The 26,964-nt window shown below is 42.6% G+C and overlaps 1 protein-coding gene across 2 annotated transcripts in view; it reads right to left on the reverse strand.

Annotated features, from left to right (window-relative positions):
- The window catches only part of WDFY4 (WDFY family member 4), a 778,336-nt gene that overhangs the window by 186,508 nt on the left and 564,864 nt on the right, over positions 1 to 26,964 (reverse strand). For both annotated transcript variants that reach the window (XM_069240880.1, XM_069240879.1), the window contains exons 45-48: positions 26,292 to 26,440; positions 19,005 to 19,293; positions 12,244 to 12,329; positions 10,434 to 10,496 (exon numbers count right to left, since the gene is read on the reverse strand). In XM_069240880.1, coding sequence (XP_069096981.1) covers positions 10,434 to 10,496; positions 12,244 to 12,329; positions 19,005 to 19,293; positions 26,292 to 26,440 — 587 coding nt within the window. The remainder of the gene's footprint in view (positions 1 to 10,433; positions 10,497 to 12,243; positions 12,330 to 19,004; positions 19,294 to 26,291; positions 26,441 to 26,964) is intronic.

Below are 26,964 nucleotides of genomic sequence, written 5' to 3' on the forward strand. Positions count from 1 at the left end.
TATCAGTTTTGGTATATACATTATGGTCATTTGAGGCTCAACCAGGGTGTCTGTACCAACGGCATCATACCATAAAGCATAAATCAAAAGTTTCTCGTCAAAACTACCTGTAGAACCATATTGTGCTGTAAAATCGTTAGGCCCCGTTTAAGAAACATTTTTGTCCTGTGGCCAAGTGTGAAGCTGGTCTTAAACCATTTGTCGAAGCTGCTGCCAGCTCCCACTATTAAAAAGCTGCAAAAAAACACAAAGGAAAAGAGCAAGCAAATCTTTTAGTGGGAGTGCACCCTTTCCAATGAGGCATTCCTAGGGATTCTAACTCAAAATCATTTTGAAAAATAGAACTTTATGGTGCAATGTATATCATATTTTACCAAAGTTATTGACGACCAAAAGCCATGGATTCTAAAAAGTGTTGTAAAGAGCTCAAAATGATTGCAGCAAATTGATATGTTCATCTGCAGCAACAAATCATGAAAAATGTATTTGGTACAACCATTGAATGGGCAAACGAAAAAAACATTGTGGCACAGAAGAAATATTGCCTGACATGGTGCACCCAGCAGAAAAATATCCATTATAATGCCTGTGATGGGAGAAAATATCACCAATGTAAAAAGCTGTGCCAGGAGAGACACTGTCCGTCGCCGTTGCTCTGCCAGTGAACACCCAATTATAAATAGTGTACCACAAAAACAAAAACAACTGTATAAACGGCAAGCATCGCATACCAGTATACTGGTATCACATCTAGGCTGATCCCACATATCTGTTCAAATTCTGTTCAAATATCATCAGTGAAATCAGGTTGATGCACAAGGCGCCAGGGTACGGCCCTACATATGGAGGGGCTTCTGCATTTTTACACATTTACACTTATGAAGTTTTACGATTTAAAATTGCAAAATGAAGTACAAAATTGATGCAGTGAAAATACAACAGTAGTGATAGGGGTAAATAAGGGTTGTGAAAACAGAAAGAATGGTGGGGAGTGGGGCGAGCGTGAGTATATTCCCATGAAATTAACACTCTCTTAAATACAGAATGCCTCTTCTTTGTCTGTCATCATTTGTGGCCAGGTCTCTGTAAGACAGCTTACCCATCACTTACTATGCCCAGAATGTCTGCCTGAATGTGGAAGGGGGTGGGGTTGGGGCATAGGGTTGCACAAAACGTCCTACATATACTCATGCAGATATTAAAGACCTGAGAGATGGCTCATCTCAGTTTGGGAGCTCTAGGCCTTGTGTGGGTTGGCATAGGGTTTGCAAGAGAGATCAGTGGGTCACACTTAAACCGTGACAACACCAAAATGGTAAGTGTCAACCTCAGGACAGTGCACGCTCTACGGGTGATGTAATGCAAAAAGCCAATCCTTATGTAATGTAATAATTCATGCATTATGTGTTAATGCAGTATGTTAACCTTTTGCATGCAGAGATTCATCTTAAAACGTCATTAATGCTGTTTGCAATGTATTGCTCATTTTCAAGACTTTGCTGCAGGATTACAGAGTGTGGTTAGGGGGTGGTCCCTATTCTGAGCCCTTCTAGAATCCTCTCCTGCAGTCTGGCTGGGTGTGGCAAGTGGGTGGGGTCTGGATCTATTTAAGGGACCCAGCCCAGCTCCACGTGCTCACTATTCAGAGGTCCCGGTGCAGAGCAGCAGCATTTCTCTGAACTCCTGCTCCAGAGGCCTACCTGGGATTTCCAGGCCCTGTCCTCATTTCCTTGGTGATCCTCAAGTGGGGCGGTAAGGCGGAGGTCGGGTTGGGCCCTCGACTCCGTTTTCAGGAGCATTCGAGTTTTGGGTCCTTTTGTTATTCGCGAGTGCGATTAATTCTTGGCATTTAACTCTTGCATTTCAGATCAGCAGAGTGTGCGATAATTTCATGGCATTTGGATCTTGATCTACCAATCGGCAACAGTGCGCGCGATTCATTCTTGGCATTGAAATCTTGCAGTTCAGATCGGCAGAGTGCGCGATCATTTCATGGCATTAGAAACTTGATGTACGAATCGGCAACAGTGTGCGTAATTTATTCTTGGCATTTAACTTTTGCATTTCAGATTGGCAGAGTGCGCGATTGTATCTTGACATTTAAACCTTGATGGTTGAATCAGCAGCAGTGTGCGCAGATTCCTTCTTGGTAATTAACCCTTGCAATTCAGATTGGCAGAGTGTGCGATCGTTTCTAGACATTTAAATCCTGATGGTTGAATCAGCAACAGAGCGCGTGTTTCATTCTTGGCATTTAACCCTTGTGTTTCAGATCAGCAGAGTGCGCAATCATTTTTAGGCATTGAAATCTTGATGCACAGTTTGATATTAAAGTGTATAATAATTTCTAAGCAATTGAATCTTGAAAGTCAAGACAGAGTGTGACCTTGCAGTATCATTCATGAGTCTATCGCAGTTTATTCCTGAAAACAAATGTGTTCATTGATTACTGTTATAATGTAGTTGTTATTCCAAGAAATGACTTAAGACAGTTCAAGGTTCAGAGCATAAGATTTTATTCTAAAAAAAAAAACGCTCATTTGAAAGTTTGCATAATCCTTCTTTATTTTCCAGGTACCCAGAGCTAATATGGTCATGATATAGGAAAGCTCTTGATCATTCATGTTATCAGTATATAAATATTAGAAACAAAGTTTATGAAAGTCAATGTGAATAATCTTGCTATTGTGTTCTTAACTTTTGCTTCCACAGGTCTCCTTCCCCGCTGTTCCCAACCTAAAACCCCATCCCGACTTGGCCATTCTTTAACTCTGTGCTATAATAGCTAGTGGAGTTTGGAGCTGCCAAGAGGTGGACATATTGGGAACAGGCGCAAACCCAGAGGACCTGGACTCCCTGACAGTAAGCTTAGACCAGTTCTTTTGTAAACAAGGTTACAATGTAGCTATTTTAAAGAGTAATTATGGTGGATGGAGATGTTCCTTTCAAGAAAAATGTGTAACTGGAGTGATTTCCTCTCATAACTAATTACACTAATGCAGTTTCTTTCTTGTTAAATTCACTGTGTGAATGGAGCTCTTTCCTTCCAGATCATGCATTATGAATGCAGTTTTTTTATGTCTTCCCTACCTGACAACATGTGTCTGCTTGTGAAAGACCTACTGTAGGCTTTCAGTGGTCTTACAGCCACCCTATTGCTTACCATTGGTTGGCTTCGTTGTGACTCATTTGCTTGATTCTTATTTGATGTTGTGATTTCCTCTTCTTATGTTTGTCCACCTCCTGGAGCATATCCCTTTATGCCCTTTTGATTGACTGACATGTATCCCTCCACTCATCATAAAAGAAACTACCTTTTCAGGTCGAGCTTTGAAGACCTGTTGTATATACTTTAGTATATACTTCTTTTGTGTGCTTACAACCCGCCCATTGCTTCTCATTTGTTCGTTTCAGTGTTCATTCACATTCCTTGCTTGCTAGTGGTTAGTCCTTCCCCTTTGTCCCTCCTTTTTGTCTTTTGTTTCCTCCCACTTAGCAAGGAACAAGCATTGTATTGTTACGCTTTGGTTGTTTATCTATTCCTTTGGGGGGACTATTTTTCCCTGCTTGTGTTACACTGCTGCTTCCTCAAATTCTATTCTTTTCACTTCTCTAACAAAGTACATTGGGTGCCACTCACATCACTGCTGACCATGTGATAAACTCAAAGAAATGTTGTTGCTAAGAAAACCCTCGCTCATTTGCACACATTGACCTGTTGGTCATCAATTTGCTCTGCCAGCTCTTATCTTTCTATGTTAGGTTCACCGCCTAACTGATCCAGGAATGTCAATGATCCATTGAGTTGTAGCAGGGATGGTGGAAACCACTTGGCATGCAGCACTTACCTGAAGCCTGGAATTGCGTTTCCTTGATTTGAGCTAGTTGAGTTTGTCTTTCAGCATTGAAAATTCGGATTTTTTTCAGACCATTTACGGAGGTTGCTGCCATTCTCTTACTTGCTACTTGCCACATTCATCAGTCACAAAAAGACGACCTTTGGAGAACTACACAGCTCTAACTTCCTCCCGTAACAGCTCAAAGTTGTGTACTTCCCGTAGAAATCCTAGCTGTTTCAAAATGGCTGCCACTGTTGTCTGTCTATTGCAGTGGATGTTTGTTAACCGGAAAGCCCCACCCTGGCAAACTCTGGCGCACATTCACTTTCTTTTGGCACTGAAGGGGGAAGCGACATGTGATTGCAACTGTCACTACACCATGTGGCAGGACAGCTTAAGGGGTCACTCCCCATCTGTAAAAAAAAATAAAAAAATCTCTGGTGCCTAATGGCTATCAGCCTAATTAAAATAGGCCAATCTTCCCCTGAGTTGGGCAGAAATGGCCTAAAATAAATTTGACCCCCCCCCCCCTACGGGAGCCACCTTTGCCAAAGGGTCACTCCCCTTGCATGAAATTGGTGGGGAAAAAAATCCCGGTGTCTAGTGGTTTCTGCCCCCCTTGGGGGCAGATTCACCTAAGAAAAATAGGCCAATCTGCCCCCAAGGTGGACAGAAATGGCCTAAAGTAAATTTGCCCCCCAGGTGAGCGCGCCTTGCATAATGGGTCACACCCCTTGCGTGAAATTGACGTAAAAATAAAAAATCTCTGGTGTCTAGTGGTTTCTGCCCCCCCTTGAGGGCAGATTGGCCTAACAAAAATAGGCCGATCTGCCCCCAAGGGGGGCAGAAGTGGCCTAAAAAATAATTCACCCCCTAGGCAGTGACCCTTGCCTAAGGGGTTGCTCCCCACATGTAAAAAAGTTATTTTTTTTTTAAATTATCCCTGGTGTCTAGTGGATTCTGCCCCCCGGGGGCAGAAAAGGCCTAATTAAAAATTGCCCCCCGGGGGAGCAACCCTTGCCAAATGGGTCGCTTCCTTTTATTGTTTATAAAATATAAACACAAATCCCTAGTGTCTGGTGGGCATTTCTGCAGCCCGATCGCTGCAAGTTCAGGCTGCAGAAATGCTCAGACAGACATGAAAGGAAAGGAAAGGCCTTACCGTTCCTTTCTTATCCTCTGCCTGCCCCCACACCCCCGATCAGAAGAGAAATGCAAAGCGATTGTGCATGGACGTCATCAGTCGTCACTGGGGGTGGATAGGCAACTGAGGGCTATACCAGCTCATTTAGGGCACCCAAGGGGTTAATATTAGACATTTAAATCAATCAAATTTCTTGGAGGTTCCTGGCTTCGAGTAGTAATTTAGTGGGGGTCCTCAGGAGTGAAAAGGTCGGGAACCACTGTTCTAGAAAATACCTTATTAACAGAGATGCTTTCTTCTAGAAGGCATTGTTTGAATGGAACTGATATATCATAGAACACAGTTTATAGACACTTACGTCTTCCAAAAATCAATGAATGAACTGAATGTGTGTTCTAGAACACACCTTATAAACTGAGATGTTCTGTTCTAGAAGTCATTATCTGAATGGCAGTGCTCTGTTTTCCAATGCACTTTATAAATGGAGACACTCTCTTCTAATAGTCATTGTAAGGATGGAACCGTTCTGCGGGCCATCTCAGTTAATTTTGATGAATCCAACACCTCTTCCAATGTAATAACAGGCACCGAACAGACAACTATTCCAGGCTATAAGCAGAAACTCAGCATCCAGAAACAACAATGATCCCTTGGTTGCAGCTTTTATACAGTAGTCCTCCAGCATATTTTTTGTTAAACAAATGAACTACTGAACGGTTAGGAATTTTAGGAACGACTTAAATCACCAATATACTGGCCATATCCTGAGGCAGACAATCTTAATTCCAACATCAGTCATTTGTTCACCATCTGTCAGTCACTAACGTATTGTAAACATCCTTGTATAATGAATCACATTACAGCATATACGCTTTCTCCATTCATCTGTGATCCTAAAGTCATGCTCGAGCTCCCTGACAATTTGCACTTTCTGTGGTTGCTGGTTTCTAGTAAGATGCACAGTTGAGCATCTGTATGTCATAAATGCACCGACATCCAAAGTCGATCAGGTGTGTGAAACTGCATAGTTTTGTCTTGAAAAATGTAGCATGGTCATTTTACAAAGTTACACAAAATTATAGGAAATAATGCTTTCAGATTGTTGTGTGGTTTGACGGTATTTGTATGACTTCTAGTAGCCATCATAACCCTTGCGAAAAAAAGGTCTTATACAATAGTTGTTGGAGACAGCTTGGAGAAAAAATGGGTCTCAGTGACACATTTTCTGTGCAAAGCAGTCTCTCACGGGTTTGTCTCAAGACGCACACACTGATAGAAATATTATGCGAAAATGAGTCATGTGTACGTTTGAGAATGTTTTCACATTTTATCCCCCAAAAAATTCAGGTGATTTACAAATTGCGCTGGCGTAATTAAAGTTTCACAAAAGTCTGCGGATATATCCATCACTACACCAGCCACAAATCTGTTCAGACCAACGCCATCAATACAGTGACTTTATTCCTTGCACCCATCTCATTACTCAAAACATCATCCATCCAGCCCAATCGCATTCGTTCTCATACTTCATCCTTTCTACGGAACAATGTACCCAGAACCCATCTACCTACTCTCATCAACCATGCCATCAATGCACCCAGTCAGTTCATTCATGCACACCATCCATTCCCTCCAGCAATAAACACACCCATTCTATCCACCTGCCCACCCATCCACAACACATGCATCTACACATTCTACTTTTGATACCTTAGCCATTCCAACTTTTCATCCATCCTCAGCCCAACTAAGTTCCCACCTCTTACACACAATGTTTATCTTTTCACATTTGATGCACACCACGTCCACTCAGGCTTGATATGTCCTCCCAGGTCGCATGCATTCACCCACACCTGTTCTATCCACTCACTTTTAGGTATGAGAGAAACCCTTCAAATACAAGCGCACCAAACAGTTTAAGTACATAACCCACCTTTTTAACACCTCAGCCTATGTGAGGACCTAGTGTTACATGGGAGAGGATGCAAGAGTCCATTCCTAATGTGCATGCAGGGACTTGTTGTCTTATTTACTAGAATGGGAGAAGTATACATGTAATATGTTTCCTTAGTTAGAAAAGTATCTATCTGCATCGCTCTGGTGTTTATCTCAGGAAGTGAAGTCAGTTGGGAGTTAAGGACAGAGACTGGATACACCGAAGACAAGTTGTAACATTAGAAAGAGTTAAAATGTTCCAGCTCACGAGAACAGGTAATGCAGAAAGTGCTGTAGAGAACCTTAAAAACGTTTCCAGAAATCTATTAACTGGATGGAAGGTGAGTGCTGGAACACTGCTAGGCAGAGATATGGCAAACTGTAAGCTGAAGGCAAGAGCTTCCTAGAACACAAGAGCAGCCTGCAGCTGCAGGCTTGGATTATAGCATATGCAGATGGAAGCGAACCTACTCGTTTGCCTGGCCTGCTGCCTCGGGTCAGCCCTCAAGCAGAGGTCTTCACAGGGGACGAGACCTGTGAAATATAAGGAGAAACTGCACACTTCACTTCGAAATACAAACAACCGCAGGATCTCTTTGCAACACGCTGGGCCATCACAAAAAACTCAAATTTGTCTATAAATGCTTCTGAGCTCAAATAAGATTTATTCCTGGGGAACCAATGTCAAGGTTCCAACACTCCAACCTACAGTGAGTTTCCCCTAAGTCAATGGCTAGGCAAGCTGATTATTTTACACATATAAAGCTGTAGTCTCCTCCATTCAGGTTCGCTGAAAGTGTGTATATATACTAGTATATGTTGTTCCACTTAAATTGTTTTCCCCACACAGAGTGGTTAAATATACAAACGTTACTCGCCCAGTTGCTAGAAGCATTTAGCCACACAACCTAAGCACCTGGACATGTTTCAATCCACATACCTCCTTAATTTACATACCTTACCATTTAATCACACCACACACTAATTCATCCACCTATGCACAACACCCACACAGACAACCAAACATGCCACAGCCTCATGTGCTCTTTCAGTCTACTCTTGATTTATACACAACACTGCCCACTCCAGAACTGCACCAGAACACCATATCCCTTCACTCACTCCTCCCATTGATTACAAGTCACACCCTTCTTCCCCCTTCCTAAAACCAAACACTCACCCATCCATTCATAGGTACACACACCCCATCAAATATCGAATGCTGTGTAATAACGTGACAAGGCATAGTGGCATAATTCCAGGAATTTTGTGTAACAAGCATATTGTTAAATTCCCCAAATTAAGCAAATTACACTTGGATAATTAAAATTTCGACGAGATTTAATAAACAGTCTTTACCACCTTATTTATGTACACAAGCCATTTGATTGCATAGCTGAACATCCACAAACTATATCTTTTCACAAGTACCATCCAACAGTAGATAATTTGCTCCGGCCACGCACATTGTTCAACCACACATTCCATCAGAAGTCATCCTAACACCAAGCTCTATCAACACAAAAAACCTGCCATCCACACAATTTCCCCCTTCAAACCCAATCAATATACACACCCCATCAAACCACTGATATCAGTGACTTATCAACTCTCGCTACCAATTATACCATAAACACCCCTTTTCGAGTCCACTCTGCTGTTTGGGTACAAGTGGCAGATGCTTGCTATATAAATAACAATAACTTAACTTTGCATTTTCACATCCGTCACCCACATCATCCAGGTACCTTGCATCCACATAGACAGTGTTTCTGTACACAGCACTCTGACCAATCCATGCAGATAATATTCATCTATCAATGACATCCACATGCCCCAGTCCTTGTACAGGTTCTGTATAACCATACATCCCACCATCCATCCATCAAAACCTCCTCCCAACAGACATCACTCGGCTCTCCCTGGAATTCCATCTTTGCACTGACTCCATTGCTCTATGTGTCTCTCCTTCCTACTCCATGCCTTCATTTCTCTATAATGCCCTTCACTTCCACAATACTCCTTGTGCATCACATCTTCCCACAATCCTCCCCCATCTGACATTCAACAAAGTGTTCTACAGCTCAGCATGTGCCCTGTCCTCTTCAGAGTACTCCTTCATTGGGCATGACGCTTCGGGCCACATGTTCAATCCCAACATTTTGTGAGTTCCTAATTGCGACTTTTTGCAACTTGCAATAAGGAAGTCACAAAATGCGTTGTACAACAGCATCTCAGACACTGTTTGCAATTCCCAGATAGGTCACAAGGGACCTGCCTCATTAATATCCGTGAGGCAGACCACAATTTGCGACCCATTTGGGACTGGCCTGCACCCACAAAGATGGTGGCTTGCTGAGGTCAGCAGACCACCATGTCTGTGACTGCTTTTTAAATAAAGCACTTTTTTTTTTTTTTAATGCAGCCCATTTTCCTTAAAAGAAAACGAGATGCATTTCAAAATTAAAAATGAAAAGTGTTCTTTTCAGTTTTTTAATAGGCAGTGGTCTGTAAGACCACTGTATGTTCTTAAAAGATGTTGGCGCCCACATTCATAAAGGGGAAGGGGTCCTTTGGGTACGCTTTCCTATTTGTGAATGGGTTACCACATCCTTCATGGAGTTGGTAAAAGATTAATGTTTTGCGACCGCATTCCAGTCGCAAAATATTGATACGTGGCCCTGCGACTCGATATTTGGAAGGGGCGCCCTTAACACGCCACTTTAAAAAAGTGACTGGCAAACCCTATTAGGCGATTCAGTAATTGGCTATAGATAGACTTAGTACATGGCAAAAGGCCATTTAGCATTCCATAACGACCCAATTTGCCATTTACAAATGCTAAATACTTTTGTACTTGTGGCCCTTTGCCTCGTCACAGGCCTGCTCACTTTTAATTTGTTGCCTCCGGAGGATTCAGTTTAATCCAATGGAACTTCACCCAAAGTAAGTGGATGCTCACTGATTGTCTTTTGATCACTAAATTCAGACACATCAACACCGCCTTGTCAGAACATCAATTAATTTTTTACAGTAAAGTCTTACTTCTATGCTCTAGCGATCTATTTTGACTGGTCTTTAAAGTAATACACACAATTTTCTTTATTTACCCCACTGTAAACCGGTGGCGCCTGTTCCTTACATTAAGCAAATTACATGTTATCTTCTTCACTTGAATAATTACTGACTTTGCTGTAGCAAGGATTCCATCCGCTGTGTGATGAAACAGTTGCCACCACATTGGGCTGAAACGCATTGATGCACACGCTTGCACCAATGTGGATGGATCTTTAGGCTGAAAGATTGCTGACAGTATAAGCTAGTGCACTCCTTTCCATAAGTTGGTCCAACGTAAACGGGATCTTTTCATCCTCGTGTGTACATCATGCAGTGTTACCGAAAATATGCCTTGGAGGAATCGTTTCTGAATGAGTACACATTGGTGTATAACAGATAATGTACTAACAGTGCACGCTGGACAGGTAGTGTTTATTGTTGATGCATTGTGACTTTACCTGAAATTTATGGTGTCTTCGGTCACACCTTTTGCTTTGAGGGAAACTTGAAAAGAGCCAAACCTAAATGAAAAAAGACGGAGAGACAGAGGTGAGAGAGTCTTCTTCAGCGAAGATCAGGCACGTTTGTCTGTTGTGAACAGTTGGACCTGCGGAAGCCAAGTGCAACAGGGCAACACAGTATATCCTCAAGCAATGTGCAAGGAACCACCTTACGACAAATGGCTCCATCTCAACCCAAGTCTAGCCAGCCAAGAAGTCCTCTTGGCACTGTCTCCAGCACTAGGTTTTAGGAACACCACAATACTATGTAACAACACATACCTTCCAGGGCCCTGTTTCGCCTCATACTGCTTTACCTCTCATGCCACACACTGAGCAGCACAGTGACATACAACATTTCACTTCAGAGTCTTCAGGACACCTTTTTAGACACTGAAGGTGATTAAATGTCACAAAGGACACAGGTATGAGCCAATTTAAACACCAGAAAAATCCCTCCTAAAGGAATATATTAATTCAGATATTTTTCAGATGCCCCTCCCCAGGTGCAAAAGGTTAAAATTAGTTGGAAAATGTATTAAAAACGGCCTCTTTTGGGGGGATTTTTCCACCACAGTTTTTGCAGCCTTTAGCGGTTTCACATTCTAGAAGGAAAGTGATTGAACCCTGTGGTGTAAGCTGAATGTGTGCCTGCGTTCCTTCCTCACATTTCAGGGCAGCTGAATTGGCATTAGGAATTCCTCAGCTTCTCGAAAATTCTGCACCCGGATTCTACAGAAACACATCTTCAAGCCCTGTCTCAGCTCCTTATCTATGGGCTACATTACTGTAAGTAGTCCAATGGCTTTGGATTTACCGAAAGGAACTGATGAAGCAGAGTTTGTTGTAGAACTAAATAGCACCAACAGATTTATGGAATGTTAAACTGTGCTTTTCGAACTGCTCAATAGGCAACATGTTTTGACTATCGCCCTGTGCTCAGTGGATGCTTCTACGTGTTCTTGATTCAATAAAGCATTTTCAAACTAAAAAGAAAAAAAGCACTAAATAGCATGTATACCACCTAAATGCCAGCACTTCAGCTCGAGACAATGCAAAGTGGTGGACAGCATTACTACTGCTCGAGGCACTGGTGAGCGTTGGGCATCTCAAGCTTTGTTTACGGCAGTGCAAATCAATGAACATTATGAGAGGAACTCCGGAGAGTGCAGTCCGAAGGACAAGTGCTCAGCCTGAGATAATGAAAAGTAATAGAAAAGTAAAACACCAGGAACATCAGACACAAAGCAAAGCTATGGACAAAATGAGCACATCCCTAGATAGTGCAGAGCGATGGACAAAACCAGCACAGCCTGAGACAGTGAAAAGCGATAAACAATGCGATAGGCAAGATGAACCCACCCCAAGATAGTGAAAAGCAAAAGATAACACAAGCAGATCCCAAGATGGTGAAGAGTGATAGACAATAGAAGACAACCCTGGCCAACTAAAGCACAACTCAAGACAGTACATAATGTTGGAAAACACAAATACAAGCAGAGCCAGAACCGAGCGATGATCAATACAAAGAAAGCCCAAGACAGTGAACAGTATTGGACATCAGAAGAAAGCCAGCTACACACCAGGGGGATCGATATCAGATCAGAACCTGAGTCTATGCACACCACTGGACAAGTGAAGCAGAGCCCGAGACACCCTGGAGCAGTGTCGACCCAGCAACACCAAGAGAAGTTCTGAGTAGGCCATGGAAGCAGCATGGCCTAAAATGTGAACAGAGAAGTCATCAGATTAAATCAAACTGCTATACCTTTTTGAAGCCTTTTCTCGATCCTTGTTTGGGAACACAAGAAATTTGGAATATCCATTCTTGAAAAAGATTTCGAGAGCAATGTCCTGTAAGACAATGGCCATTACTACTTAGGAGCAGAATATATGTTACTTCATCAGCTGTTCTATGTGTATATAGTCATTGATCTCCATTAGCTCTGCAAACTTCGACTTATCCCACAGTCACATCATACTATCACTCTACAAACTTAACACATAACATATTCATCCTTTTTTTCCATGCAGCATCACTGGCTTTATTTAAAACAAGGTTTTCTCTTTTACTATACAAATTCATATTTTAATGACTAATATTATTCACATCGGATTGAAATAATGTGATGCTTTCCCTTTGTATTGATCAGCTTTATAAACATTGTCATAAAAAAGAATACAGCCTTGTTAGGCTTCCCTTTCCTAGATGTGAAACTGCAAATTTCTCATGTAAAGCACAGCTAAATAAGGTGGCACATTTTGAAAACAAGCATAACATCTTATCAAAAATAATTCCAGCTCAGAGCTGTGAGTGATGAGATATGTATGCTACAACATTTTCAATAGGCCACACAGCTCATCCTACAAAACTATGCCATCATTTTGTTAATACAGTGAGGAGCTGACATAAAATAACACTTTTGTATTCATCTTATCCACACGTTTCAGTGTGATGCCTTGAAGTTTTTTATTTTCTTCTCCCATTGCTGGTCTTTGCCCCTATATTCCCACCAAAGTTATTTTGTTCTAATCTACACTTAAGGATCTTTGATTATATCATGCATTGTAGCATCTTGAACGCTGACCTGAACCCAGAACCTTCTGTGAACTGTAGGGTAAAGCTCCGCACCTGCGCAGGTTTTAGTTGAATGTCTAGGAGATCCATTTCTTATACTGGAATTCAACCAACCAACCAAATGTACGGTGGTCCCCGCAGTTTAAGGTAAACTGTTCCCTTGGTTTCGGTATTCTTACTTCATTTCTATTGTCAGAGCTCATGCACCAAAGAAAAAACTTTACAGCAAGGCCAAAGCTCGTATGAAGCCAACGCTCCACCATCTTTTTAAATTAAGAAATTCGTTTTGTATCTTGAACCTGTAGTCTGCTTGTACTTTATCTACTTCATTTGAAAGGTTTCTTTTCAAGAGCACCTTCCAGCGGTCCCTGTTCCTACAGTCAGTCTACATACCACGTTCAAAACCAGGTCTGTCTTTATTTCCAACTTCCCTCACGACTGTGCTGTGTTGCCAGTCCTTCCTGTCCTATGTAAACTGGGCACTGCCTGCTTCTGCTCACTCCAGTGCATGCTTGCCAGTTCCAGCTCAGCCTTTCCACGTATAGCTGGGTACTACATCTTCCGGTCTTTTAATTGTCAGAAGCACACTTTTAGTGCATCCTAATTCCTTCTTCAACTCAGCAATCAGCTGAGCGTCCCCTTGTCTGCTCTGTGTTCCACGTTTGTGCTATGTTGACAGGAACCTCTTCTAAGTTTGAGCCCTGGGGATTTGTTGTCTTACCAATCTGTATACAATTTGTAGCTTCCAATCTAAGTATATCCCCTGTCTATGTCTCTTCAATATCTGTACATTTGCTTCTTTTGTATTTCTTGATGATGTTTTGCTCATTAATAAATGAGAGCAACTTCTATTGGTGACAACAGCCTAAAAGTTATCGTACTGCTTTCTTCTCATGCCACTCTCTGCTCGTCGGTCTATTGTTTCAATGCTGCCCTCTCCCTGAATATTTAGGCAGCATTTAGCTACAAGGCTAACTAAATTCTAGTTTTTCCTGATTACCGGAATACAATTAACATGTTTGTCAGGTTCCTGTCATAGGACTGGGGCCCTACAAGGCATATGGGGGCTACCAAGCTACAGCATAGTGGTTGGGGTCGTTTGCCACTGTTCCCCTGGGGTCTGTCCTAATATGGCTGTGTAAGCTTGGCCAAGGACACCCTTTTCACACCTTACTATCAGAGAAGTGGGATGAGTAGTCTAAAGCTTCTCATAGAGGTTGTTTTAGGAGCACAGACTCAGAACTCAATAAACAACAGACCCAAAAAAATCACTGTCCCGCCCAGTGCTTGTCTTTTTAGTAAAAGAAAGTACTTTAATATCACAGTAGTACATAATACTACACAATTAGTTAGGGACATGAGTACAAGGTTTTATGATCTCATACAATGGGTCTTAAAGCACTACATCCTCCACTTTGCTTTTCTCCCATTCTATGGTGTCCTCCAATGGCCATGGTGACCTTCCCCTAAGTCTAGGAAAGATTAGGCCAAGTACAAGTTTTCCAAAATGCTTCCCATATGAATAACTTACAGGTCAGTTGTTAGCCCAGAGTCTCATCGATAAGGACAACTTCCTATTGCTGCTTAGCGAGCTTCACATTATGTTTTTCAATCTCCTGAGACTGTGTGTCACATTTAGCTGCTGAGTGGATGTGCATCTTGGCTGGTGGTTGAAGGTGCATGTCTCTGCGTGCACCATCAGTGTCTTTTTCAATGCAGTAATGCTCCTCTCTTTTGGACACCTGAAGGTATCGGCACAGCATGCCAGAATGGTGAGTGGTATTCATGAGCTGTTGCAGGACCTGACTGGTGGTGCCTAACTTCTTCTCCATTTACAGCCCTTGGGCCAATCTGGCAAATATTCAACTTCTTCTGCAGAAGTTGCAGTCCCCAACCCCAATGTAGTGGGTGCTCAGCTTCTTCAGCAGTTGAAGCCTCCGAGCAGGCAGTAGTCATGGCTCCTCTAGTCTGCACCATATGTCAGCAGTAGCAGCACCAGCCCTTTGGGCTGCAAAGGTGCAAGACGGCATGTTGTTGATTGGCTCAATGGTTATTTATGCAGTTCATAGCAGAACTACGCTATAGGAGATCAGATGAGCTTTTCATTATATAAGTCAACCTGGCGATGCTCCCTCTTCACAGTCGCTTCTCCTGGTTGTCCCAATGACAGGAAACACAACAAGGCTTCTCCTGGAGAGTCTCTGTTCCTGCAGGGTCAGCTACTGTCCATCCACATCTGGGCAGGCACAGGCTTACTGACAGACTCTGAGCTTCTCCTGCAAGTTGCCCAGATGTTAGTGCTATCCCCTCACCTTTGTGAGGTTGGCTGTCATGCAGAAACCAGGGCTGATCACACAGCAGTTCTTAAAACACTCTGCGGATCACTCCTTTCACTGATCAAGAAGAACATGGAACTGGAAAGAAATTGGGTAGTTTTGGTCCCCATTTTATTCTCGTTTTCCAGACAGTAAATGTGGATCCAATATATAAACTTCTGGAACTGATTTGGGATGGTTCCTTTTAAAAATGTAATGCTATGTTTGTAGTACAGACACAGTATTAATTCAAGGTGATGGCCAATACAGCAGATATTGAAGAAGCTGGCTCCAAAAAGGAGGATCCAAAACAAGGGCACAAGGAAGTGTGAGATCTCTACACCTAGCTGCTACCAGCCTTCCTGAAGCAGCAATAAGAGTACAACAAAAGGACAGGCCCTGCCTAGAAACTTCCTCACTTTTAACAACAGAATCTGATGATTCAACTATCAAACAGCACAGCTCAGGAAAATCTAGTTGGGAAATGGCCTCATAGAATTTCAGAGGGAAGCTTTGTGTTGATCCTTCCTCACTTTAGAGTCTGGGCCTCCACCGCTCTAGCTTCAGGAATGCAAGTTATACACTTCCACTATTTGGGAAAAGGTGTGTCCTTCCATCTTGCATCCTGCTAGACCAGGGGCCAATCAAAACAGATGCAGCTGGCCCAAGCAAACATACTCACATTTCACACAGCCTCACCATCGAAATGCGCCTCAGGCTATGGGTGTTATACTGAAGCAGACCTTTTACATGAGTGTGTCCAATGAATTGCAACTCCTCCATGAAGAGAAGAAGGGTCTGTTCAGAAGTATAAATGTTCAAAACCGATTACTCTGCTACTGCTGCTTTCTGTCAACAGCTCAGGTCATGGGCAGTAGTCTAATTTTATAAATGAGGGCATGCTTTGTGCACAATTCAACATCTTAGAACAGGTTCCAGATCTTGGCTTTACCAAGAACAGAATTAAGCCTCAGTTAACCCAATAAATTAAAATGTTAGCTAAGTCAACAAAATGTCCGAATTACAGTTGCAGACGGATCACTTAGGTTAGGGGTCCATGCCTGTACGCCATGCAAGGGGCATTCCCATTCCAACAATGTTGCTCCTGCATTGCATTGTGGTAGACATAGCTCAATCCATTCATTTTACTCATGTTTCAATGGTTCAAATGTACCCCATCTGCTATAATGGAGTTATGACATTTAATTTAAAAGAAGGTCATGTGTCAATGCCAGGTAAATATCAATGTGTAGAAATGGTCATAGGGGGCTGAAGAACTGGACGCAGTCAACCACATGCTAAACTGGTACCTCCTGAATATTTAGGGTACTGTCAGTCTAGTTGGTGTCCCTGCAATGCTGGTCGGTTGTGTGGGAGTCCCTATATTTTGTGAATACCCATTGGAAACCAGTAGAACAGGGTATCAGCCAAGTTTCATCCCAGTGCTTCTAGAAAGCTGCTAAAGTTGGGACATATTCGATGACTTATCAGGCTTTTGATTCCAGACGACCAGTTGCTTTTAGATGGGAACAATTACCCAATCAGGTCCATATTTTTCTTAGACTAGCAAGCTGGTAACGAAGGGTCTTGGAACCCATTAGTCGCATGCTGGCCCCCAGGTATGCTGTAAAGCATTGGTGAAGTCAGATACATGGTCTGCTGGTGCTCCACAGGGCTTGTAGTGATGGGTGAGTTCTATCATGTCTGGCCGGTGCATCTTAAGGAGGTTGAGGTAGGGTTAATTCCAACAGATACTGCAGAACAGTATTGAGGTAGGAAGTGCCAGGCTATAGTTCTGCAGCCTCTGTTTCTCTAAAGGCGATAGGGAAAGGATGATGGTTTAAAAGTTAGGGCACTTAATGATGGAGCTGCAAAGTCTGTTTAATCCGGCCTAGAATGTATTAAACATTTGCATGCTCCTGTATTTGTGAGTCGTCTTGTAGCTTTCTGTCTTGAAGTTACCTCAAGGTATTGTAATATTTAGATCCAGAAACTTGTAATTGTATGTAATTGTTGGAAGGGTTTGAGAAGGCCTCTTGTAGTTGTTCATTCTTCTGAAGAAAATGTGGTAAATCTTTGGAAATCACATCAATAGCTTGTAACTCTGGAGTGCATGTAACTACCAACGGGGTTGAAATTTGGGCCTCTTTAGCGCTGTATTTCAAGTCCGTGCTCATTTGAATTTGTTATTCCACATTGCTTTTTTTGTGACGACGATTTATAAAGTCAGATCTCACATCCTTTATGTTTTCTTCTCATCGTTTAGTGTCCTAGCGTATCCAATTTTTATTGCACAGCTTTACAGACCATTTTGTTGCGCTTTATGCCCACTGTGTGGAAACTGATGTTTCTCTGGTTACCTAACTAGCCTATTAGTTTGTGATTTACTGTGGTTTGTAGCTAGTAACATTTTCTTATCATGATGTTGTACGGTAAGTGTGCTCTTTAGGAATCTGACAATAAACCTTTGTTAAAATGTATTAAATCTCCTGTAGAACCTATGAGGTCTGTTCAGTACCAATTTAAATCACAAGGATGTCGTCAATGTAGTACAAGTTTCTTAATATTTGCAGTTACATTTGGCACAGAATGAATCTTCAGTTCGCAAACAGTAGATCCATCTGTGTCGCCGTAGTGGGATCAGCCAGTTGGAGACGTGTAGTTTGTACATGTGAATCTGCAAGTGCATTTTATAGTCTATTTCCATCCATGTGTGGGAGGTATTTCTATAATGACTCAGTGTACAAGACTGTCAGTAATATTTGCTTTACAAAAGGGCTAGTAGCATCAAGGTTTGTTCAGGGAACCTGTGGTGTCCTGGACATAACTCAGAATTCTTCTTATAAATGATTTCAGAACACTTACTGCCCGGCACAGAAATTCTTAGCCAGCATGCTAAATCGTGGATGATTAGGGGCTTATGTGTTCTTTTTATGCATTTTGAGAGCATGTAGAACCTTCCTGTTAACTTCCATGTACCTGTCAAATACTGTGAGCTACATCAACATAAGTCCTGAAGTAAGCAGCACAGCGCAAATCTACCTAAGGGACCTATGGAGCAATTTCTGACGACGTAAAACACAAAGAGGGCATTGAAATTAAGTGCAAGTAGTACGGAAAGCTAAAGGATTTTTCAAACTTCAGTGCTGGAAACATGGCGCAAAAGCGTTCTTGCCAATATACTGGTGTATCATTGTTCACTAGAAGCGAAAAAGTCATGCATCAAAATTTTCTTAAACCATATGGTTCTAATGGTAGTGGAAGGGACATTGTCAAAAAGAATTTGCAGTTCAAGAAATAATTGAGGTTCGAGTAAGCTATCCTGTAATGGGACACCCAACTGAAAGCTGGATACTGCCAGGAGTATCCTATGCATGCATATAACGAGTAATTATGATAGCATACAAATGTAAAATAACTGGACAGACCCCCATCTTTTTTTTAAAGAAAGACAGTGGTACTGCTTAATCTGTGTTCACTTTGGACTTTTGTCATTTCTGTGTCTACAACCAGGCTTTTCTATCACTTTTCTTTATTAATTGCTCCTGTCTCTTTCTTAACAGCGAAACAGATTGTCCAGTAATACATGGTCTTTTCATCAAAGTAAAACATTGACATTATCTGCTGCTCTCTCACCTGCAGAAGATAGCGCATCAGCTGGATTTCTTTCACTTCATGGTATGAGTGCCTTTGGCATGTTGGACTCTCTGTAAGTGGCACCTGGCTTACTTCTGAACAAGTCCTACTTTCTGTTGTCTTGATGTCACTTCCTGTGAGCTCTGATTCACTTACTGTGGCCACTATCTCAGGTCCTTTCCGCTGAAATTCTTTTTTTACTGACAACTTCTTACTTTGTGCAGGCTGCATCTTCCTTTCAGGCCACCGATCTTCATTATACTGAGGGAAAATTAAAGAATCCCGGATGCTGAAAAAGGAAACATGGTCTCAATGAAAGAGAAATGGATTCTGTGGACTATTTGCAATAATATGATACCAGGACAATAACCTAAAGGAATTGTAAGTCTCCACACAAGCCGATATTTATTTTCCCTCAGATCAATGAAACTCTTTTGGACGGTGCTGCTCTAATTTTAACATCGGTTTTACTCAAACGTTGCCAATTTTAAGACATTCATTCAGCCTAGTGCCTCTAAATGGGATGTTCATGTTAGGCCACTAAGAGAAGTGCCCCATACTGCATTGTCAGAAGGCTGGCACTGATGTATACTACAGTAGATTGACTGCATTTGATGGCTAAGGAGCACGGGAAATTAGGGGGATCCAGATAGATTGTGGATCCAACACCTCTTATTGAGCAAGATACTGGATGCCCCAAGTGGAATATGCTGAATTTGTTCTGGGGTAAAACCAGCAGTGCTCCCCTATTGTCCGCTTTCCCTTGGGAGACGCAACTTGCAAGCATGAAGGAACTCTGCTATTTTATCTTCCAGCTGGATCCAGAAGACTTAAAGGCCCATCAGCCCTATTTTCTTCCAGCATCATCCTGACTATGAGCTATTTAGAGCCCATAACATATATGCTAATGCAATGGAGGGAAACAAAGGTACACAGCTTGCTATCACTTCACAAGTATTTAAGAGAATCTATTATTTGGAGGCAGGCATTTTTGAGGCACTTTTCTTTGATCACCCCCTGTATATAATAGATATGTATGTGATGTAAGAATGTCAAGTGTATCCATCTGTATGACTAATTAAACAAATGACCTACATAGCATGTATTTATTTTTCTTCAATTCTTTTCTAGCATTACTCACCCCAATGAGAGTGTCAGAGTAGTTTATACCACATGCACACATTATACAGAGAAAATAAATCATACATATTTGTAAATCAATGTACAGGAAATGTTACATAAAACAATGATGAATATAAGATGAAAGTCATATATTTTCCTTACTGTTAGGCGTTATATGTTAAGAGTGCATGGTCGGGAGAAACGCTGAGTCAGGATTTAAAATGTAAATACTGTGATCAGTGTTGTATGCACTAATAAGACTTTATTACTACAGAAAGTATCCCTTTTTTGCAATCTTTGAAAAAAGACAGATTGAGAGAAAAAACAATTACATTTTAAACCCATTTCACGTAGTTTGCCTGCAGCTCTTGGACGTTTGTGCTTGAGTATAGCTCACTGTGCTATACTAGAAGCACTGCAACCAGTGCTTGCTTAATTTGAGCCTGTGGTTTTCAGTGGGGGGTGCCTGTACTTATTTTTGAAGGGCGGCACTTAATTTTCTGCATCAGGCATTTACTGCAAGCAAAAGACACATATGGGGAAGATGGAGTAAGAGAAAAATGTCACAAAGGGAGAAAGCAGAAAGCTGCAAGAGTGAGCTGAAGGGGCAGGGAGTGTCTGTAAATGGATTAGAGAGGCCAGAGATGGCTTTAGGGTTACGCCGCCTCAGTATTCTGTGCTCACATATTTCATTGGTTTAGGCGCATGTTTCAAAGGAGAGCTTTGGACACAGGAATGTTTTTATTTGCAAATTAAGCACCGATTGCAACTTATAAACTGAAAGTCACAAAAGGGTCATCGTTTCAAAAAACACTCACCTACTTACCTAGCTACATGAATAGGAATCTGTGATATGCATGATGCACGATGAGCTCTGAATCAAGCACATTAACCGTCTATGCTACTTTTATTTAAAACTGACTAGAAAAAAACACACATCCTTAGCAAGTGCATTAACCATGAGTAATCCTACTGTTGTTATCACCTGAAAATTGATGGGTACACAAAGATATCTGTAGTAGATGCCTTAACCATATAAGATATTTTAAAATGCGTCCTCTTTGTCACCAATTATTTAAAAAAAAAAACAGATTTACTGTCATGCTTGTCCTTGTTGCCAATTTCTTTGTGGCTCAGTTTTAATAAAAACAAATGTATACGTTGATTGTCAAACTCTGCTTTTTTATTACTCCGCCCCCCATGACTCCAGAATATTTTTTTCCCAAATCTAGCACTGTTTCTCAGCACATAAAAAAGCTATTTTTTGTGAAATTCTCAAGCAATTATTGTGCAGTTCTGCGCCAAGGCTCTGTACACTGGGATTCACTCTATCCAGCAGTTAACAAGGTAACAAGGATGTCATAGGTCCCAATGCAAACAAGGAAAATAGCCACTTTGACCGCTGTTGGGGGTAGAAAAATAAAGTAGTTCTCAGTGTTCAATGGGCCCCTCCAGGCCCAGGTGCCACTTCACCGGCTGCACCAGTGGTAGCTACGCCCCTGGATGTGACCCGGTGTTGACTGCTGCACTGGCACACACAATGCTCTTCGCAAAAAAGTCTCACTGACACACTCCTGTACCGCACACTGCACGCACAAGCAGCCCTCGTGGATGACAGTCTGATCTTGTAGCCGAGAAACAAGAAAAATACCATCACCCTCTTCAGCTTGGCGCCAGCACCTGTCTTCTTCCTGTCTCCTAGCGAGAGATACCACGACACAGAGCAGATTCCAGTGGGCCCTCGGGTGAGGAGATGCGGGAATCTGCAGTTCCTTTATAGTTTCCTTTTTAGTTTCTATATTTGACTGTTTCATGGAAGCAATACCAAGTATGAGCAAATGCAGCTGGTTTTAAAACAGGGCCTACGTGAAATACTTCCCTTCTGTTCTCACTTAAATATGCCGTGTAACACTTATTTTCATCTATGCACCCAGGATCTGGAACAACATCCATGTATCCGTCAGGACCGCCCAACACTGCTCCAATGTAGGAAAGAGTTGAAGACACAACTCTTGAAAGAACACTACACCACAATGCATTAATCATCCACAACTCAGCTTCATCTTCTATTATTCACCAACTTTAAGCTTGCTATTACATTGTACAGTGCCCCACTACTTTTCGGCTTGGGTTGCACTATAGAAATACCATATCAATATATACATACATTTAAAGATTAGTACTGTTAAATTTTTTATACAAGTGACAAAAAAAGGGGAGGAATTAGTCACCGGTTCCCTGCTTACAACAGAACAAAAAGCTCATACTAAGCTAAATAATTAGAAGTGCGGTGCCTGCCTCATCAAAAGCCCCTGGTTCCTCAGATGAGTGCCTGCACAGTCCTATTAAAAGTGCTACAGCCCTGGAGTGAAGCGAAGGGCCTACGTTAGAAGTATGAGAGCTATGCACAAAGGTGAGGGCACTGCGTCACTGAGGGTAAGTGCTAGCGGTGGGCATCACCTGTACCACAGCTGCCCTGAGGAGTGCTGGCACTCTGCCTGGCTAGAACAGCGGCAATGCAAGAAGTGTTGTGAATGTCACATCTGGGTGTGAACCAGACTTCAGATGTGCCAGTATTGCACATATGGCGACAGGATGGATTCCTGAAAGACATACTTTTAGGGAGCCTGTTACTTGCCTGTCACAGTGGCAGATTAGACCTACCAGCTCCAGTCCTAACACTCATCCTGCACTGGAGAGCAAAGAGATGCTCAGCATGAAAGCTAGAAGAAGCAAGCTCTGCCTTTTGGAACTTTTTACCCCCCAGCCCTTATGAGTGCAGGGCTCCTCTCTGTAAAAGGGGACAGATACCTCTGACGGGCGGAAGGAAGGCTTCAGCCCAGCATTACAGGATAGGCTCTCCAGAGGTTTGGAATCATAAATATCAAACCTCCAGTCAGCAGTGACCTCACCGGCCCAGGCCCTTAAACAACAGCGCGTCAATAACATTGTTTTAACTATTGATCGAAGATGATAAAGCAATGATGGGAGCTGAGAGAGCCTGTGATGGATGGCCACTGCAGGGGGAGTCGGGACACCCCGCCCTGCAGGATGCGCTAGGACATCCCACTACTGAAGTGCTTGATTTGTAAAATAGTAAGTCCTGGCCCCAGCGTTAAATCTCAGGAGCCTACAGCCGGCGCTGACGAATGTCAGGATTGCTGAATCCCAAGGCAGCATAGTCTTGGTGCCACCCCAGGCCTCTTTCTTCAACCACCAGACACTCCCTGCGCCTTTAATTCTCCCTTGCAGGTTCTTTTTCACCCCTGCTTACTCCCGCTGCCCTTTCTCTCTTTCTCTGAGTCAAAGTCTAATGATGAGAGGTCCCCTAAAATGAATACCGACAGAACTCACCTGCAACCACAAGCTGTACTTCTCTGCTGCAGGAACAAATATCTACTCCTGCTGGCTGAGCCATTCACAACACCACCCCTGCCGTCAACACTCAAAATACAGGAGCAGGCCCGTGCAGAAACAGTAAAGCGTTCTGTTCTAGGACACCTCTCCCATCAATGGATAGGAGTTCCCACTTCCGGTCCCAAAAGCTAGATCAGAATCTACCAACATAGGACCGGTCGCTCTTGAAGGGACTTTTCAGACAGCGTCTCAATGCAGGAACCGCAGTCTAATTCTATCATTTCAGGCACCGTCATGAATTACTCCTTCCCCGCCTCCACTCCACTCTCATTGTAGTAACAGTCAGGGTTTCCCCTGGAATGAACAGTTACACATGTCCACCAACCAAGTTTTCACTGCAGTCACGTGCGGAAGACTGTTTCCTGCAAGGGCAGCTATGATACGTGTTCACTGCAGGAACTGCCGGGACTATTCATCACTACAGACACAGCTATGAGATCCTGTCACCAAAGACACACAAACCCAAAAGAGTTCTCTCTGCAGGAGAGGACGGACGTCCACTCGCTGCAGGAATAGCCTGGTAGAACAGCGGGATGGACTGCAAGAGCCTAGGGGTAATCCCTCACTGCAGGAACAGTAAGAACAAGCTCTCCAGGCAGAAAACGCCAGTCCATTCCCTCACTGTCAGCAACTGTACAGCGCCTCAACTGCTGGTAGTGTGGCATCGCAGCATCTTGCAGTACTCCGGGCGATGACTCCAGGGTATAACAAAGTACTCCGGGCGATGACTCCAGGGTATAACAAAGGCAACTTTTGCTCCTGTATCTCTTCTAGATCAGACTCTGAATGTGTTTTTGATGAGGTGTGTGTTTAGTAGGGGGTTTGTCAGTTTAAGTGAGTTGTGAAGTCTTTTTGGAGGATGAACTCAAAAGGTTGAACCAAATTGCTCACATATTCATTCAGTCGGTAGACACGTCCACTGTCCATCAAATGTATAGGTTTGGTAAGTGGCTGATTATTATAGCAGGTGCTGCTGTAGCCATTTTCACAAGACAGTATTTATCCTCACTGCAGGACCAGCCAGGACAATCTCACTCCAGGAAAGTCCAATGCTTTCCTTCACTTCGGTATCAGCAATACCACCATGTCAGGGCAGTCACAGGACGCGGCCGCACATCACCGGGTGTTGACAGGCAGATGTAGATACTTTCTTTGCAAATGGCACAGTGGAGGAGTAAAGTACTCGCTTCAAGACAAGCCAAGACATTCACTAAATGAAGGAGCGGCCATGTTATGCCCTGCCTGCAGGAACAACCAGTACCTCCAGTTACTGCTGGACTAGCGAGGCTATGCCCTCACTTTAGGAACAGACAAAACAACCACCAGAGACACCCAACACATTTGTTTTCTTCAGAAATATACAGCATACTCTATTTCTTCTGAAATATGAAAAATACCCTAATTCAAATAAAAAGTGCTATCCACGTAGGGAGTAAGAAGAAGATATACATGGCTTTGCTGTAACATAAAATTAAAAACTTGAATTTTGGTACCTCAGAATAATATACAAAAAAGTGCTGGATACCCCCTCTGTGTAAATTATCCCATCAGGGCAATCCATATAACCTAGCCCAGCTTGTTCTAATTTGCTAAAAGTGAAAGAATACAAAACAATGCCTTTACACCCTTGAACTGCAAGACTTTATGAAAGAGACCTTTATATTTCACTTACAGTACAGTACATGTTCCGAGCTGGCGTCAGAAGTGTTGTGGCACCTCGCACCACAGGAGCTAACAGTGTATATGTTATACCCCTGGTTATGTTGTGCTACTCAGATCTGTGCAGCGGTAACCAGCCTCGTTATGGTATTCGACCGCATGCTCCTCCTGGGCACCCTTTCATGCGGCTCTTGGAAGGCTATCAATTGGACTGGAGGAACCACTGCTTGATGGTTTTGTTTTTAGCCAATATCATATCAGTCTCTTACCTTCTCTTGTGTTTAAATTATTATTTGATATCATGTTGTAAATTGTGGCCCATTGATGATATCATTGTCCAGTTGTTAGGCTGTCTGCACCTTGACAAGTAATTATTATTGCCAGAGCAAGGCATTGCTGTGGAAATCCTTTGCTGGACTTTGAAAAGGTCAATATGTCTCCTAATGCTCTGAGCAGGGGATGAGACGTGGTTCAACATAGGCCCACGTCCAAAGTCCAAAGACTGAGTTGGAAGAAAGGCAGATGGTTAATACATGTGTTATCTGAATGGTTGTCCTATCCTCACACACCCAGGATGAATTTGTTTGGTTCGTAGAAAAGTAGTGCATGCAGCACAAATCCCTGTCGCCCTCCTGTCCTGTATATAAGACTGTCTACACCTCAGTGGGCAGACTCAGATTTGTAATGTAAGGTCTGCTGAATTCCCACAAACCTTTCCTGGTCATCTGTATTTACAACATAAAGGAGCTTTTCTGTATACCTCTATATTTTGATTGATGTAGCCACTGTCAACCAGGCTTTATTTTAAATTTGGACTAACCACAAAATAGTGTCCTAGCCATAAAGCTTGTTTCTCGTGCAGATTGGAGAGAAGTCTAGAGAATACATTTTTCTATGTTCATTTTTCAAATCACAGAAGGTCAATCTATGAAAGACCACAACATCCTCTTCCTGCCCAGACAAGAGAGTAGACACTATCTATGCTTTCATCATTGTGGTGGACTGTACCCATGTTGTGGCTGCTGCAATCTACCACCGTTCGCCATAGACACCATGGGCTAGCAGCAGTGATGGGGAGAGAGATCTCACCTGGAGATACAATGCTTGGTGCAATACACATCACCCGGTATTGAGAGAGTGAAATGTTGGCAGATGTAGAAATGTTCTTTGCCGAAAAGCAGAACTCCTTCCGATACTGTGTGTCCTTCAACAAGCGCTACTGTCAACTTCAACGAGATCTGAGGAAGAAAGAAAGAGAACAGTGAGGGGATGACGGACTGAATCATCGAGAGGACGAGTGATTTTATGAATCATGTGTTGAGTAAAGCCAGTGTAACCTCTACCCAGGTAGGAGGTGTAACACATCCCTTTCATTTCTCTGTCCGAAACTGCAATCTGATGATCCAATGATCTCGAACAATTTCAAACTCCTGTCTACGCGCTCGGACAGCAGTGACCATAACTCACAGGTGGATTATAGGCAGTAATATACAAGGCGTAATATACATCCCTTTCCCTCATCTGCCACGAATTCACTGCAGAGAAGAGATCTTGAAAGTTTTTCTGTGTAAGCTGGCATGGTGCGAATCAAAAGACACGAGTCTGGTGAAATTTACAAAACCAGCCTTGCTTATTCATAGAATACACAATAAGCAAATGTCAATAAAAATGACAGAACATGTTATTTGTATGTACACACTACTATTTCAAATCGTGCACAAAACAGGAGAATGTAAATAAAAGCCGAGTGGCTGCTGTAGTG

The sequence above is a fragment of the Pleurodeles waltl genome, chromosome 6 (assembly GCF_031143425.1).
Source record: "Pleurodeles waltl isolate 20211129_DDA chromosome 6, aPleWal1.hap1.20221129, whole genome shotgun sequence".
NCBI lineage: Eukaryota > Metazoa > Chordata > Amphibia > Caudata > Salamandridae > Pleurodeles > Pleurodeles waltl.